The sequence below is a fragment of the Vanacampus margaritifer genome, chromosome 20 (genome assembly GCF_051991255.1).
Source record: "Vanacampus margaritifer isolate UIUO_Vmar chromosome 20, RoL_Vmar_1.0, whole genome shotgun sequence".
Classification (NCBI taxonomy): Eukaryota; Metazoa; Chordata; class Actinopteri; order Syngnathiformes; family Syngnathidae; genus Vanacampus; species Vanacampus margaritifer.
In genome coordinates this window covers 12821430-12839492 of record NC_135451.1, presented here as the reverse complement: position 1 = coordinate 12839492, position 18063 = coordinate 12821430, and the positions used below count along the sequence as shown (strand labels likewise).

At 40.8% G+C, this 18063-nt stretch overlaps 1 protein-coding gene across 1 annotated transcript in view; it reads left to right on the top strand.

Moving 5' to 3' along the window:
• Nucleotides 1-18063, top strand: part of ube3c (ubiquitin protein ligase E3C) — a 28800-nt gene that overhangs the window by 1540 nt on the left and 9197 nt on the right. Inside the window, exons 5-19 of the mRNA XM_077554838.1 lie at nt 1-132; nt 211-326; nt 558-715; nt 1281-1434; nt 1991-2211; nt 2810-2961; nt 3039-3226; nt 8027-8113; nt 8268-8425; nt 9896-10122; nt 11888-11992; nt 12093-12180; nt 13824-13921; nt 14262-14394; nt 15316-15563. Coding sequence (XP_077410964.1) covers nt 1-132; nt 211-326; nt 558-715; nt 1281-1434; nt 1991-2211; nt 2810-2961; nt 3039-3226; nt 8027-8113; nt 8268-8425; nt 9896-10122; nt 11888-11992; nt 12093-12180; nt 13824-13921; nt 14262-14394; nt 15316-15563 — 2265 coding nt within the window. The remainder of the gene's footprint in view (nt 133-210; nt 327-557; nt 716-1280; nt 1435-1990; nt 2212-2809; nt 2962-3038; nt 3227-8026; nt 8114-8267; nt 8426-9895; nt 10123-11887; nt 11993-12092; nt 12181-13823; nt 13922-14261; nt 14395-15315; nt 15564-18063) is intronic.

Below are 18063 nucleotides of genomic sequence, written 5' to 3'. Positions count from 1 at the left end.
TACGCAATGCAAAGGGCAAGTTTTGACGAGTGCGCCAACCAGACACAGCACACTTTGGAAGCGCCCACTCTCAGTCTCTTGTCGAGGCAGCTAATTTTTTTCTACAGACAGAGTGTGGATGCGCAGAGATTGGTGAGAGCGCAGCTTTTTATTACTCTTGGCTCTCTTTTTCTCTTTACTCCAATGTTATGCTTGTGTGTTCTATTGCAGGTATGGCTGTGCCAGAACCTGGTGAAACACAACTGTCAGTTTGTCAAGCTACTGGTGGGTCCGCACAGGCAGACGTGTATGTTTCAGATCAAGAGAATACTGGGTTTTTGCTGCAGGTACGTTGTCAGTGTCATGATGATATTTGCACATCATGTAGGCATGACGGCGCACACATTTGAGGTTCAGGGGTTGAATCTCCGCTCTAGATGTTTTTCTCAAAATAAATGTAAAACTTTTGGTAGTATTACTACTTAAATCCAATTTTTTTTTTACTAGTTTTCATTTAGAAAACAATTGATTCTTGAAATCTCAAGAATATATATATATATATAATCAATATTTGTTAGACTCCTGCAGAACTGCGGTGACGACAGCTTAAACGTGGCCGTTCCCATGCGGATGTTGGAAATCTTCTCCTCGGAGAGAGTTTACTTGCCCGTCTTGACCGACGCCAACGATGTGGCGTCAACAGTCGAGCAGATTTTGCACTATATGATCCAGAAAGGTAAGGAAGCAGCAACAGTCCCATGTACAGTAAGTGTCAACAACCAAAATGGTCACCACATGCATGTTTTTTTTCTAGGACTTTATGATAGAGCTAAAAAGTCTATACGCCCCTTTTTAAATGGCAGGTTTTTGTGACATAAAAAAAAATCAACCAAGATAATTAATTTCCAAACTTTTTCCACCATTAATGTGATAGAAAAGCTTGCATAAACAGCTGAACTTTATTTGGGGTTAATTGTGTTCCCCCCCAAATTTCCCCCTTATTATTAAGTATTGTCTACACATTTTATGTTGTGTATAAATAAAATTACCAGGGCAAAATAAAATAATGAAATACAAAAAATAATTAATAATAATAATAACATCAGATAAGTACATATGATCTATATTAAAGACAGTTGAGTACACTTTGGAGCAGTTTTTTTTTTTTTAATGAATATTGTTTTAACATTTTTAGTTATGGATTCTGTTAGATAACATATGATTTATTCTGCCTCCATTTAGCTGAGCCATCCTGTAAACTGTTTGTTTTGGACGTCTCCTTTGTTGTTGTTCTTTTTCAGGATACTACAGGTCGCTGTACATTTTGGTGAATCACCGCCTCCCTCCTAGTCTGGAGTACACCGACTCTCCTTCCGTTCCCTTGGCAAGCACACTATTGGAGCACATCCTCAAACCTCTGCACTTTAGCTACTCCTCCTGCACAGCGGGCGCCAGGTACGACAAGCTACGGCTTCCCTTTTTTTTTTTTTTGATGGTTTACCTCCTAGAGTCAACTGTGAAGTCAATTTACAACAAGCTGTAAAAGCCCCCACCCATTCCAACGCTCACGTCATGTTCGCTCTCCTACGAGGAGAATACTGCGACTGTTTGCCTTGAGTCAGAGACATTCTTATGAGCAAACGTCGAGGGGGCTCCTTTTCTTCTTTGAAGAAAAGCATGGTGGGAGTGAGAGGAACTTGTGTACACACACACAGTCTGACAGCTCATTATGGGACTTGGAGGGGAGTGGTGGTGGGGGGGGGGGTGGTTACCAGATGTGAGACACACAAAGCAGCTCTATTTGGTGAGATAATAGAGTGGTCACTTAGTGGAGTTATCAACATCATAAAGTCTGCACCTCATTTTCATTCTTATTTGCTTCCCAATTTTTTTCTTCCAGGAACCTCTTAGAGTGGAGATTTTTTTTTTTTGTCCAAAGACCCCCTTCAGAATCCTAATTCCAGTTAAACATAACTATGATCTTAATATATCCTTGCTCGTTGACTTGCAGGCATTTTGTCTTTGCCGCCTTCACCGAGGAGTTCATTTCGGCGCCTTTCACAGAGCAGATCTTTCACTTCTTCATCCCGGCCCTGTCGGACCCCCGGCTGGCCTTCCCTTTCGAGGCCTTCCTCAGCTCCTTCCAAGGGACCGTCATCTCTTCCCCTCTTGCTCAGTACCGTGCACCTTGGATATTTTACTTTGTCCTTTCTGCAGGAGAGAACTGCTTAGGTAGCTATTGAACCTTCTACCTACCAATTTCCATCAAATTTAACGATGCATTCAGTTAGCTGTTATCTCATCTATGCTCAACAAAAACATAAACGCAACACTTGTCTTTTTGCTCCCTTTTTTTTTAAATAATGAACTCAAAGATGTAAAACGTCTTCTACATACATAATATCACCATTTCTCTCAAATTTTGTTCACAAACCAGTCTAGTGAGCACTTCTCCTTTGCCAAGATAATCCATCCCACCTCACTGGTGTGCCACATCAAGATGCTGATTAGACACCGTGATTAGTGCACAGGTGTGCCTTAGACTGCCCACAGTAAAAGGCTACTCTGAAAGGTGCCGTTTTCATTACACAGCATTTTGATGTGGCACACCAGTTAGGTGGGATGGATTACTCGGCAAAGGAGAAGTGCTCACTATCACAGACAGACTGGTTTGCAAACAATATTTGAGAGAAATGGTGATATTGTATATGTGGAGGAAGTTTTAAATCTTTGAGTTCATCTCATAAAAAATAGGAGCAAAAACATTTATAGTTTTGTTGAGTCTACCTACGATTTAATATATTCCCATAATAAATGTCGGTCTTGACAGGTTCGCTCTCAGAGGAAGGCCTGCTGCTCTATCTAAGTGCTCTGCAGACACTCCTGCCTCTGTTGCCCGTGACCGAGAGCTGCAGCCGGCCCGAGGTGGGCAGCGACTCCGAGGACGAGGACGACGCCGACGTCCACCCGCCGCCCATGAAGGTACCGTATCCACACGTCGTCGAAAACGCTCATCAACCTAACATCATTTTTTTTTTTTTTTCCCTCTCGCCAATTAGGATGACAGTCGCATCTCCGTGCAGCTGATCACCAACGAATGCGTGCGCAAGCTCGACACCAAGCAGCAGACCAACACGCTGCTCAACCTGGTGTGGAGGGACTCGGCCAGTGAGGAGGTCTTCACCATGATGGCGTCCATCTGTCACACGCTCATGGTGCAGCATCGCCTCCTGGTTCCCAAAGTCAGGTGCGCAATAGCAACCATAAAAAAAAAAAAATCTGTTCTTGACTTCTTTTTTTTCTACATTAACTCTTTGACTGCCAAAAACGTTAAATAACGTTTAGTAAAATCCTACGGAGGAGTGCCAAAGACGTTAAAAGACGTTTGTTTCAAAACAGAGGTGAAACTAACCATTTTCTATTGTTGATTACTCAAAAATGGAATAAGGTAGAAACTAACTTTTTTTTCTGATGAAAGATGAGAGTCCAATCTTTCATTTGGTAGTATGTGTGTTTCCATAGTCCAAACACATAATTTTCTATGGACCTTGAAAGATCAGTCAAAATGCTTAAAATCGGCTGGCACTGGGGACAACCCGTTTCTGAAAACGTCTGGCAGTCAAAGAGTTAATCGGAATGATAATTATTTTATTTTCCCAATATTAAAATTGTCCATTTACATTTGTACGATTAGCAAAAGCGCATCCGCATGTTTCCGCGCGGTAAGCAGGAATGTAAGTAACGACGCAAAGAGAGAGAATGTCGGGCATCCGTCGATGGTGCACAGCTCGCTGGCATTTACAACCGGCCAGAGGAAGCAGAAGATGTCAGTGAAGCTGTCAGTGCTGGATGAGGGCAATTACCTCTTCTTGGGGGGGCTGATTACATTAGGGCCAGGATGTCAGAGGTGCTGATTGCCTGCCTGTGTTTGAGACTCCGTGCTTGGTCAACCTGCTCCAGTTAATCATTAGTAAAAAGCCTCTTGATTTGTATGTGTGTGCTTGACTTAAACTGTGCTCACTTACACCAAACTAAGCAAGGACAAGTCAGCAGTGGGATGCAGATTTGGAGAAATTAAATAAGAGAATGGACACATTTTGAAAATATAGTGCAAGTATGGATTATCCCAGCCAACACAAATTGTAAAATCACAATCTAAAAAAATTGAGACGTTACAAAAGTGCACTTTTATAGTTTAAATATTGGCTAACTATTGACATATTCACCAATTCTTCCAACATTTATAAACAATATATCTATGCTCAACAAAATGGCAGATTGAGCTAAACTGCTTAATCGCAAATGCACAAGCTAACCGTGACCATATCAAGTAACTCGCACCCACTGATTATTTTTGTTGTTAAGATGCCAACACGTGAAAGTAGCCTAATGACGAAAAATAACCAAAGTTTGCCAGCCTGTGGAACCTCACTCCATTCCACCAGCATGTAAAGTAGCTATTAAAATATTAGGAACCTTAACTCTTTGACTGCCAGACGTTTTCAGAAAAGGGATGCCGTGGGTGCCAGCCGATTTTAAGCATTTTGACTGATCTTTCAAGGTCCATAGACAATTATGTGTTTGGACTATGGAAACACACATACTGCCAAAACAAGATTGGACTCTCATCTTTCATCAGAAAAAAAAGTTTGTTTCTACCTTATTCCGTTTTTGAGTAATCAACAATAGAAAATGGTTAGTTTCACCTGTTTTAAAAAAAAAAACGGCTTTTAACGTCTTTGGCACTCCTCCATAGGATTTTACGAAACGTTATTTAACGTTTTTGGCAGTCAAAGAGTTAATGCTTAAGGTTCCATCTGGGGAGGAAAAAAAATATTTTGGTAATTGTCAAAAAACATACAAATTTAGTCAGCCGGTGGAACCTCACTCCATTCCACCAGTCTATTTTGTAGCTATAACAATATTGAGAAGTTAATGGGCCTCCGGCAGTAAAAAAAAATAAATAAAAATTATAGGAGCAGGAGCTTACAGGCAATGGAGGCCTCAAAAAAGTAGCATAACCCAAGTGAATTATGACAAAAAGCAATTAGTAGCCAGCCTGTGGAACCTCATTCCATTCCATCAGTCTGTTTTACCTACTAAAATATTGAGAACATAAAGTTAGACGGTGCTCAAACGCAAACACTATCAACTGATCATTTTTATAGTAGTGTAACCATATTTGGTATCCCAACGCAGACTCAAAATGGCCGCCATCGGTCTGTTGTAGCCATTGAGATACAGACAATGATTACGACAGCGATCATATGATGTTTCCGTGCTTAAAATTTATAACACGGACAAGATGCTTGACTCATAATTGTACATTTTGCCTCTCCGGTAGAATCTCAAGTGCGCTCCGTTAATGCCCTTAATTTTTTACGGCGTCCCTCCTTTCTTCCCACCACTTTTCCCATAAATCCCGCCCTTCGTCTTCCATCATTATCGGATATCTGTACCAAATAATTAGCTCGCTGAGGAAGATTAATCACTGCAGGAGTGGACGGGATAGCTTTACAAGAGGCTAAGGGGAGCAAATTGCATCCCGGCCTTGATTTACTGTGCTGATCCACTGAAGGAGCAAAAAAAAAAAAGTAGCTCTCTTGGTTTGTCTTGCCAACCTTGCGTTTTTTTCATAAACATCCGCAAAGTCGTAGTGCGATTAAAACCCGACTCAGGACCTCTAATAGATTTTAATTGCTTTTCTAATGATCCCCTCGCCCGTCTTGTAATGCCATTTTGATGGTTCGCGTTGGATATTTACTGTCGTTTAGCGACACGGCGCTACGCGGGGCCAGGCAGCGATGACAGTACGCCTACGCTTTCGAACGCTTGCTGTGATTTTGATCGAGATTGCAAGCGAGAGTGGAAAGAAAACCAACACGGAGGCGGGAATCTTCACTTCAGACCTCTTGAATGAAATGATCCCGTCATGATGCATCACGTTTTTTTTTTTTGTTTTTTTTCTCTCCCCCTCCCAACTCCTCTTGACTTTGTTTATTAGCGGTTCATTCCGTGATTGAAAAGGGGGTTCGGGGTTTCCGGCAGGCTGTAAATCAGCATGTCAGCTGGCATTTAGTGCTTTGTTTCCCATTTCAATCAAACACCCGCGCAGCTTGTTATGAGCCCGCTGCAGCACTCTCCTCCTCGCGCTTCTCTCCAGAGCCTTGTAGCGCTGACAGATGGCGCGTGGCGGGCCGCGGACCATTTTTCAAGCCCTCCTTATCGAGCCCCGGGGTCAGCTCCACCTGGCGGGGAGGCGGGGGGGGCTTTTGAATCGGTTGATTGGAGAGGCGGAATTTGAGCAGCGCCATTTAGATTAACACATGCTCTTTCTCCCTCAACACTGACTTGATGCCCTGTCAAAACAAAAGCATCCTTATATAGTGGATATAAAAAGTCTACACACCCCTGTTCAAATGTCAGGTTTTGTGGATCATTTCAAAATCGTTTCTTTCATTAATGTGACTGATTAAGTCTATTGACCACATGACCAACTATAAGAGGTGAAGTAAAAATAAACAAAATTGAAATAATGTGATTGCATAAGTGTTCACACCCGCTTGTAACTGGGGATTTGGCTGTGTTAAGAATTAACCAATCATTTTCAAATTTATGTTGATGACTGGCTGCAATTAATGGCTACTTTAATAATTAATCTGTTTTTTTTTGCAATGAATTGGATTTAAAAAAATATTTTTTCATTTCCATCCCTTCATGCAAAAACAGGACATTATTTCAAATTGACAGTGCAGAAACTGTACAAACATAAAAGGATTATGATTCAGTTACTGTTTTTTTTTTAGAAAATAAGCATATATATTTTGATCATTGTTTTACGAAGTAAATACTGAGGGTTGCAAATGTTTTATGTGATTAAACACAAAGATAATTAGTTATGTAGTAATTTGATATATGCTGTTGAGAGGCTGAAATGCTGAGGATTTGGACAATTTTTGGGTCGACGAGGTCCTTTAATTGATTATCAAAATAGTTGTTAATTTGTTAATGAATTAGTTGTCGATAAATCAATTAATTGTTGCACTTCTTGTTGACATGATTTCCACCATTTAAAGTGCCTCTAAATACAGTTCAGCTGCTTGAGTAAACTTTTCATGTCCACCCCCCCCAAAAAAAAAGACGCCTGATGGTTTTGTGCTAAAAACTGACTTCTACTAGTTGGAACTGTTCATAATTCCTTCCTCCTTCACGAAGACCCCACATAATGCCTCCAAGAGTGTAAAGCGTTCATTTTAGGCTTTTTCTTTGACACTCTGGTCATGGAATAATAATGATAAAAGTTATGGAATGCAAGTAAATTATATTAGTATTTGACAATTGACTGAGAGGTCCTAAATTTGATGAAGTTGTCTTAAAATTAAAGACCTTTTTTAAGGTCTTACATTTTTCTGCAGTTACTTTGTATTGGCCGCAGGTCCTGCTGGCATACTTAGCACAATGTTGCCACCTGCTCTCGCCCGCCGTGTGAAAAGCGATGCAATTTAGGAGCTTACACAAACACACACAGACCGCGAACAAAGAGCCGCTTCGCACCTCGGCGCCACAGCCCGAGGTATGCGGGGCCCTCCTCGGTGTTATCATATAATTCCCCGCGAGTGTGTGAGCACGTTTTGGCACTGTGAGGTCACAGCCAGGGCCTCGCCTCCCCCTCCTCCTCCATCCTCCATTGTCTTGATCTCCCCCATTGGCCATTAAGTTAAATGGGGCTCCAGCAGGAAGCCGCAGAGGCTGTTTATGACCCCCGTCGCAGCAGCAACTAGTTTACTAATGGAAGGTGCCTCGCCTAAATAAAGCTTAATGGCTCATTTAATCTCCTTTTGGAGAGGGGAGGCCAAGAAGATTCCACGTTAGTGAACGGTGTCATTTATTTCTCGCGTGTCCTCGCTTGGTTAAAGGGGGGCGCACAAGCAGACACATCGGCGGAGAGTCGTTTTACAGTTCCCCTCGCCAGGTTGTTGAAGCGCCAAATGATGAATGTTGACATTGAACGCAACCTCAACTCCCTTCCTCTTTTGTTCTCCTGCAGGCTTTTGTACAGTTTAGCCTTTAACGCACGTTTTCTGCGACATCTCTGGCACCTGATCACCTCCATGACGACCAAAATGATTACCGGGTGAGCTTTTGCGGATTAAACTGTTTTGTTGGCTTTAGTTTTAAGAAAAACCTCCTTGCACTATTTATTCACAGCTGAAATCTGATTTGGCGAAAAAACCAACATACCCATACAAGTGAAATTGCACCAAACGTAATGTCCTCTTGTTCCTCAGTTCCATGGTTCCGCTGCTGCAGAAGATCTCCAGAGGCTCGCCCATGTCCTACGAAGACTCCAACCGCATCATTCCTCTCTTCTACCTCTTCAGCTCCCTCTTCAGCCACTCGCTCATCTCCGTGCACGACAGCGAGTTTTTTGGCCACGAAATGGAAGGTAAGTGTTCTTCCAGACATATGTCCCGATGAACAACTTTTCATTTTTGTTATTCTGCTGATGTATTTACAGGGATGTGATTTTTCCGCTAATTCGCGGAATTCCGCTTTTTTTTATCTCCCCCCCAAAAAAAATCTGATTTTTATTTATTTTTTTTTTTTGTAGTTCATTGTGTATGCACATGACTCCGACAGATAACATCTTCTGCTATAACAAAGACATTTGTGGTATGCTCTAATATGAGTTACTTTTCATTTGGTCATGATACAATTATTTGTTCATGAAATTTGAACCCCTCAACATTATTTATGTGTTAACTTAGTAATCACATTAGTTAGATATGATGATATTCTCAGTGATAGTTTTTAAAAGCAAAGGCAGTCCAATGTTTTTGAATGTGACTGATTTTGAGTTGACTAAAACTGCCATTTTATATGGGATAGTTCAATATACATTGAAAATTTATGCTGTTGTTTTGTCTATTTCTTTGTCATGTGAGTGCATTGAAAGTACTTAAAAACACGGAAAACACCCTGGACCTAGCTGGGTGCCAGCGGCCCCCAGACCCCCGGCTAAATTTTCAGATAATTTCACTTTGGTCAAATCACATCCCTGTATTTATTTTCTACTTCCATTTTTGTCAACCATTCCAACCATTCCTTGTTTTAGGTTCCCACTCCTCCAATAATCCCACAAGAATGTCTTCAAAATGTCATTCAGAAATGTGTAGTTTTTGAAAAATTTCACCTTACATGAAAAAAAAAATCCCTATTAATTGTAGAGTTGAACAATTTCTTCTCAAAATTAACATTTCTCAACTAATTTGAATCATTCCAACGTTAAAATGTTTAACATTAAACAAAAAAAATCTACTTTTTGAATGTCAGAATTTTCCCGGACAAAATTCCCAAATAAAAAAAAAAGCTTACAAATGTATCTATAATTCAGCTTTAAAAAAATGTTTTAAAAATCTCAGTATCTATATTTCCTACATTTCTACACATCACAATATAGCATATAATGTGATCATCATTATAGTGGAAGAAACCAACTACGGTACATCACTGCATCTCTTTAACTGAAGAAAAATGGATGAAACAGTACAAAGAAATTAAATAATTACAAAAATACATTTGTCTAATCTTTTATGATAAATGATGAATTGGTCTCTTTTTTGCACCTGGTTTATTAAAACAAAGTAACAGTTTATTAGCGCCACCATTCCAAAAAGGAAAGGCCTGTAAAATGAATTGAGCTACTTTCCGTTATCGTACTTTGTTGCTGGTTTTGGTTTGTTTGTTTTTAAAGACACCAAAACTGTTCAACAGTTTTAGGGGGTCACTTAGAAATGTCCTCAATTTTTTTTGCAAATCTTGTCTCGACTAACTTCATCTGTGCAGTGGTTCAGAATCACAGGTCTCGCAAATGGTTATTTTCAGCCGTCATGCTCAACGCGCTTGCCCTCAACAGGTCAGACGCAGTCATCCATGATGCCTTTCACCCTTTTGGAGCTGGTGACTCTGTCCCGCTGCCTGAGGGACGCGTGCCTCGGCATCATCAAGCTGGCCTACCCCGAAACCAAGACGGAGCACCGCGAGGAGTACATGGCGGCCTTCCGCAGTGTCGGCGTCAAGACCAACATGGAGGTGCAGCAGCGCATCCAAGCTGAACAGAAACACTGGGTGCAGCTCTTTAAGGTCAGTGCGAGTACTTGCAGAATACCCTTTCACACAGACACAGGTTGCATGGCTAGCATTATTATTTGCATTATCCTTCTTGTGTCAATCGTCCATTTACTAGTACGCTCTTTGTACATACTAGTAAAATAATTGAGTGCACTAGTAGGTTGAACATGTTCATGACAAAAAAAGCTGTTGGCGATCATTACAACTGTTTTTTTTTTTTTAACCTTGAAGGAACCCTGAAGGAAAATCTACACTTGCTAATCGCTGCTGCTAGCTAATAAAAGCAAGCATCTTTGGATTTATTACAAAGAACATTTGCATGAGTGCCTCCATGCATTGTGACCTGTGCTTTGATGGAAATCAAGCATAAACGAATGAATGGGCAAATATTAAAAAAAAAAAAAGTGATTACGCGATGTCGCGACCTCGCAGCTAGCACGTAGAAAGTGACCGCTCGTTTACGGAAGGTGGGCGAATACCTGAGAAGCCAGCAAGGGGTTGATTTTCATAAAAGATCCGCTCAAAGGCCTCTTGTCAGCTAAAACGACCCATTAAAGAAGTGGGGAGCAGGGAAAGTGCATTTTCCAAATTGAGCGGTGGGATTTACAGTCGCTTTAACGCCGCTGACCCCTAACACGCTAATGTTTGCTTGGTGTCATCAGCCGTCCCTCCCCATCTTTTATCGCCCCCATTGTCGAGCTATCTATTTAATTGAAAGAAGCTAATTGAATGAAAATGATCAACTAAGCTTGTATTAATATTGCTAATGGAACTTTCTTCTTGGCCATGTTTGGAGAACCATGTCATGCCGGAGTTTGGGAAAGGCCCATTAAGGCTCGCACTTAACCCGACGGGCTGATTAAGGAATGCTTATTCATTCTGGGAGTCAGGGGCTAGGCATGCTCCGAACCCATCGCCGCGCTCCATTTACAGCATTTTGCACTCGCTATTGCCAATGTCGTAACGATTGATTGGCGTCTTATGAAAATGACGTGCTTTAGGGGGAGAATTCTTCGATTTGGACCATCAGGCTTGAGCGTTATATGGAAATTGTCCTAGTCCTGCCGTAACTGTTATGGTGGAACATAAGAACTCATTTAAGGGATTTTGTGCAGTGAGGTTAAGTGACGGTTGTCATTGCCACCTAAAGTTCTAGGAACCTTCAGTTCTTGATATTTGTAGTTCTGTTGACTGTCAAGTTGTTTATTGCCACTCCCTGTTGAAGTTTGCTGTGGAACTGTTCCATTGGACCACCAAAATCCTCCTCCCTGTTAATAAAGTATAATACTGTAGAGTGATATTCTTCTTGGATTAAATGCAATCTCCCTTAATTTCAATGTGGAAAACTGATTAGAGATGCAAGAAACCGATAGCTTAGGTGGCTAGCTATGTTGTCTCTTCAAGTGTTTAAGAGTATTTATCAGAGCACTCACATAAGCCGAATGTAATTGCAAGTGTAAATGAAATTATTGTGTCTATTTCCTAAAGTGACAAATAAATTGGACAGGTTCAGGTCTTTCAGGAAGCCCGTTGACCCTGAGTCAGTGCCGCATTGTCAGGCCGACGGCTGATGTCAGCAGCCCCGTCAGTAATTAACAAGTCCTAGAAGGCGGGGCCGGACCGTTTTTTCTTCCACACTCCCCATAAACGACGCACTAATGTCTTCATTCTGAAATTGCTTTTCTCCCCTAATCGTCCCTCTCACTTCCGTATCCTTTGCCCTGAAAAGCACAGCATATTCTTTTTTAACTCCCAACTTTTGTATGTGCCCTCCCAGGTCATCACAAACTTGGTGAAGATGTTAAAAGCTCGTGACATCCGACGACCCTTCTGCCCGTCAGGACACTGGCTGTCTCAGGAGGTCAACATCCGAGCCGATAAGGTACCTTTTGTTGAATAATAATAACTAACTCATTTCAGTCTAAAGAGTTTGAAAAATCCCAGCAGTGATAGTGGAGGTTAATGCTCACTTCCATGTTCAGGTCACTCAACTCTACGTGCCGTCTGCCCGACATGTGTGGCGAACGAGAAGAATGGGCCGCATTGGACCCCTTCAATCAACACTGGATGGTGCAAATAATTTTTATTTATTATTTTTTTTACTTATAATCAGGGATGTGATTTTTCCGCTAATTCGCGGAATTCCGCTTTTTTTATCCCCCCCCCCCAAAAAAAAAAATTCTGATTTTTTAAAATTTTTTTATTTATTTATTTTTTTAGTAGTTCATTGTGTATGCACATGACTCCGACAGATAACATCTTCTGCTATAACAAAGACATTTGTGGTATGCTCTAATATGAGTTACTTTTCATTTGGTCATGATACAATTATTTGTTCATGAAATTTGAACTCTTCAACATTATTTATGTGTTAACTTAGTAATCACATTAGTTAGATATGATGATATTTTCAGTGATAGTTTTTAAAAGCAAAGGCAGTCCAATGTTTTTGAATGTGACTGATTTTGAGTTGACTAAAACTGCCATTTTATATGGGATAGTTCAATATACATTGAAAATTTATGCTGTTGTTTTGTCTATTTCTTTGTCATGTGAGTGCATTGAAAGTACTTAAAAACACGGAAAACCCATGAGCTCTGGACCTAGCTGGGTGCCAGCGGCCCCCAGACCCCCGGCTAAATTTTCAGATAATTTCACTTTGGTCAAATCACATCCCTGTTATAATAAAGTCTAGAATTAAATTTAGAATTAGCTGGTAAGTCACCCAAAACCCTTCAATTTAATAAATAAAAAAAAGATTACTGCACTATTATTATTATTTTTTTTTACTTTTGAACATTATTGCTACCTATAGGCTTGAGTGGAACAGCAGGACAATTTATATATCATTTATTTATTTATGCTCCCCCCTAGTGTTTTCATCTGTAAAAATATGTTAATTATTGTAATGCATCTTATTGAGGCCTCTCTAATAGAAAGAAAAGAAGCCTGCCTAGGTGTGTGTGTGAATCCGTTGTGTGAAAACAAGCTGATAACAATGTGTGTATGAGCTGCCTAATGTCACTCTCAGGCTGTATGGCCTCCATTCAATTAGCCTGAAAGTACCTGCTGAACTCGGCCACATCTGCTCCTGCTGTTTGCTCGCTTCTTTTCTCATTTCCTTAAATGGACGTCCCCCCCCACAACCCTCGTCGTCCTCCCCCCGAGCTGATGAACGAGCGGCGTATTGACCACCCTGACGGAGGCAGTATTTCTCCTCAAAGATGGAAACCTGATTGCGAAATGCAGATCAGACTGACTAATCGAGCAGAATAATTGAGCTGGAGTGGAGGCTAAGTGAGGAGTTTTGCTATTGTGGCGTTTTTTTTTTACCCCCTCCTATTTTGGCGCAACAGTCTAAATCTGGAGTTTAATAGAAAACAAACATCAGCTTAATGGATGAATGCACGACAGGCGGATGGACAGCTCGATTTAATGCAGGGTTGGGCAATCTGCGGCACGTGGGACTTACACATACAGTATACTTTACTTTCTAAAAGCCCCAAAAATTAAAATTCTATATAATTTGAAATTATTTTACCTTTTTTTTTTTTTGCTCGGCACAGAAGCACTTCAATATGATTAATTATTATTTTTTATATATTTTTTCTTACTTGGATTCTTTCTAAAAAAAAATCAAAGGAAAAAGGTGGCTTAAGGGTCTGCATAGAAGTTTCTTTTAACGGCACATTTCTGTATCTTCCCCTCCGCAGTGGGCTTTGAGCCTCCACAGCTGTCCGTGTCAGAGGAGAGACATCTGGCCATCCTCACCGAGCTCCCTTTTGTTGTTCCGTTCGAGGAGCGAGTCAAGGTAAGGGCCACGCTACCGCTGCAGGTTGTTGCTATAAGGTGCTAGAAACTACCAAAGGCAAAAAAAACAACGAGAAAATAAGACACAAATGCATCCACAAATTTACTCTTCAAACGTCTTAAGACGAGAACAAATTTAATTATTTGTATATTTATATATTATAATTATCATCCACATTTAATGAAATACCAAATTTAAACAAAAATCTCTTAAACAAATCTATCATGTCCCTTTTTGAATTTAAATCTTTTCTGCCATTTTCTAATTTTACCTGTTTATATAAAAAAATTATGTATTTCCATATGTGTCCATCTAACGTTCCAACTTGGTGTGTTGTTAGATCTTTCAGAGGTTAATCTATGCCGACAAACGTGACGTACAGGGGGACGGGCCTTTCTCCAACGGCATCGTCGTCACCATCCGACGTAACTACATTTACGAGGATGCCTACGACAAACTCTCACCAGAAAACGGTATGGCAATATTCAAATGATTATTTTTTTTCTCCCCTTGCTGCCTACAATGAGGTGAAAACTGCTGCTTTCACTCTCATTTGGCAGGACGGTGCAACCGCAGCGCTGTAAACATTCACACTCTTTCTAAAACTCTTGTTCAGCTCTATAAAATCTTTATATGGAGGATCAAGGTAAAAATCAAGGTTAGCTCCTCTCCCCGCACTGTATTGGATTTCAAGCGCGCCGCGCATAATCGCGCTTCCGATTATTCTAATGGGCAGCATAAAAGGCGGAATCAATTATTTTAAGTCACCTCTTTTGTGTTTTGAATTGAAAAGGCCACCCGGGCAGGGACCCACTCTGATTAAAAAGAGTAGTAGGCCGAAGACATGATCTATATCATTTATGTGTCTATAAGTTATAGCCGCCTGATTTACCACCTTACATTAATTATTCTGAAAGATAACCTTTTATGGAAGTTGATTAGAATACACACTTTATCCTGGCACTGAAAGGGTTTGTGCAAAATAAATGTGGAAAAAATGGAACAAAAATGCTCACTGTAGAAAATGTTTCTTAATTTTTATTTTTTTTATCAAGTATTTTGTAATGGCGCACGGTGGACTAGCGGTTAGCCCCCGCTGCCTCACAGTTTGAATCGCAACTCAAGGCCTACATAAGTGGAATTTGGGTATTCTGGCTTCAAAAAAACATGTATGTTAGATGCCCTGAAGATTTCACTGTCCAAGCCAAAAGGGTGAATGTGAGTGTGCGATGTGTAGTTTGTCTATTTTATGTGTGTTGACTGGCGACCAATCCAGGCTAATCAATGCTGATGTTAGTTATGGAGAGTCTTGTACATCCAACATACGTTGTTTTTGTTTTACAATTCTACAGCCATTTATTTATTTTTATTTATATAATATAATTTGTTTTTAGAACCGGACTTGAAGAAAAGGATCCGGGTGCATCTGCTTAACGCCCACGGTCTGGACGAGGCGGGCATCGACGGCGGCGGCATCTTCCGCGAGTTCCTCAACGAGCTCCTCAAGTCGGGCTTCAACCCCAACCAGGGCGTCTTCAAGACCACCAACGAGGGCCTGCTGTACCCCAACCCCGCCGCCGAGACGCTGGTGGGGGAGTCGTTTGCGCGCCACTACTACTTCCTCGGCAGGATCCTGGGGAAGGTGAGCTCTCAAGCAGCCCCACGTTGTCTTAAACGGCAAAGTTTGTCCAAGGCTGTTTTAGATCAAGGATTCCTAAACTGGGAGGTAAAAAAATTGTGAAAGACGTATGAGCTTTTTCTCTATCCACAGAACGGCAGAGGCCTGATTTAAGAGCCACGGTGAAGTTTAGATCATTGCCAAGGCTGCCCTCACTTTTTCTTCTAGAAACTGCAGTGTTTGGAGAACTTCTTGTAATTTATATCTTAAAAAAAAAAAAAGTCAGAGAGAAGTTGAATCAGCTCAATGCCTGCCCGAGCCTGATATTTTGCATGCATTGTTTTTCCGCCCCTGATGTGATACTATGTATTCTACCCTTATTGTTTTAAATCACCCTAATGCACGTGCTAGTTGATCAGAATAGCTTCCTCGCGCAAGTGAAGTGCTATCATCATCCCCAACCGAGACGAATGACCTCATGACAAGCGGTCGCCCCTCAATTAGGCTTTCCATTAGCCGATGATTCTTATTCTCTTGTTTGTGTAGCCGTCGCCGTTCGGCTGGCCCTAAATCAGTGGCGCCCGCTGGCGCAGACTACACATAAATAAGCGTTCAAAGCATGTGCTAATAGCGTTTTGATCTGTTTTACAATCATGGGCATCCAGCTTTTTCTCCTTTACAGCAACATTTTTTCTGCAAGAAGACTGTTAGAAATGTGTTTTTTTTTCCTGTGAAGTTATAATCGTGCATTACCGAAATATATTAAGATGAGAACTTCTTTTAAAATAAGTTAAATAAATGCCAGAAACATTTTGATGGTGGACAAATGGTGCACTAAGTTAAAGTTTGCGTTCCATATTCCACATCGTAGTCTAAAATGTTTCTGTTTCAATTTTAAATTTTATTTCACTCTTTTATAAAAAAGAAAAAAAAAGAAATGAAAGGGGACAGAAAGTAGTAAAGTAGCTGCACACTTCCACACCTAAATATGACAATTTTGTCTTATTATGAAGAAGTTAAGGAACATTAAAATTTTTATATTTAAAATTGTCTGGTGAACAGGTTTTAACAATTCTCATCACTGATGATTGGGCCTTTACTTACCGTACTTTAATCGGACAAGAGGGAAAATGATCAAATTCTACTCGATTACCTGTTTAGGTGAACATGAAATCCACTAATCAGAGCATCAATTTTGTGTATTGTCCAACAACACCCCCACTCCTCTCATACGCCCAACACTAATGGTTGTGGAGTTAAATGTGAGTTTGACTTTCAATTAACCCTACTTCAGGTTCCTCCCTCCCTCCATAAAAATGGACGTTTGAGCGGCCATTTTGAGCGGCCCCGTCCGTATTTGTTTAGTGGCCGGGATAAAAGGCAAAGCCTTTATATAGATTGGGATTGCATCACTGGCGCGGCTCAAAGGACACTGGAGATTAATATAGTTAATTAATGTCGGAGGCGTGCCATTGTTGCGGGGGGGTGATGCATTACAGGCGCGAGTGGCTTGTCTGGTGGGGGGTACTCACCCAAATGGAATTGAGCATCAGTAGCAGCGGCCGCTCGTCATCCTTCTTGCTCACTTGTCTACCCGAGTGACAGGCGGGAAGATTTAAGGCGCTAACATGAAAGCCGGTTACATTCCAAATTGAAAACCTAAGGCATAAAAAAAAAAAAAAAAAAAAATATTTTTTCATATATACATTTTACCCTACCAGCACGCTTTTAAACACATTTACACCTATTAAAACTGTCCAGCACCTTGTGGCACAACATGCTACTACACTAGCAGCTCGCTTGAAAATATCCTTATGAAAATAGCTTTTGTTGCTTTCATTCCAACCAATGCTATCCCCAATTCTGTCTTTTCATTTGTTAAAAAAAAAGAAAATTCAATTTGTGCTCCTTCAACCTCTTTTTTTTTTTTTTTTTGCTCCCTAACTATGAAGGTGAGCGCACCAAGTGGAGGTGGCACCCCCCTTTGATAGATGCTGATGCCTTTTAAAGGCATTATAATTTTATTGATTGCTAATGTAGTAAATTAAGGGATTCATTTGGCAGCCAACAGAATGCACCTGCAATGTTGTTGGCATTTATTCCACCTGATGGCGCCTCGATCTGCTTTAATTGCCCTGCCACTGCACTCACTTATATTAAAACGCACGGGGGCCATAATAATTAATTCTTAACGTCCCCAAGTCATTTTGGCACAATTTCTGGCAATAAACACTCGTAAATAAAGTAAGTGGCGTTGGAGGGGAAAAAAAATAAGACGGGAGTTTTTTTTGTTTTTTTTTCTTCCCGTCCATAAACTAAGCCTCTTCCCGGCACAAGCGTTATTGATAGGTTCCAAGGGGCCACGCGGCACATATGGCCCCCAACGAGCACTGGCCACCACCGAAATACTAAGTGTATTATTTTGCATAAAAAATAGACAATGTTTGAAGTTGCGCAATTAACCCGTGTTTAGAAAATAGCCGTGATTTATGACTCGGTGCGTGTGTGTTTAAGATGCATGCAT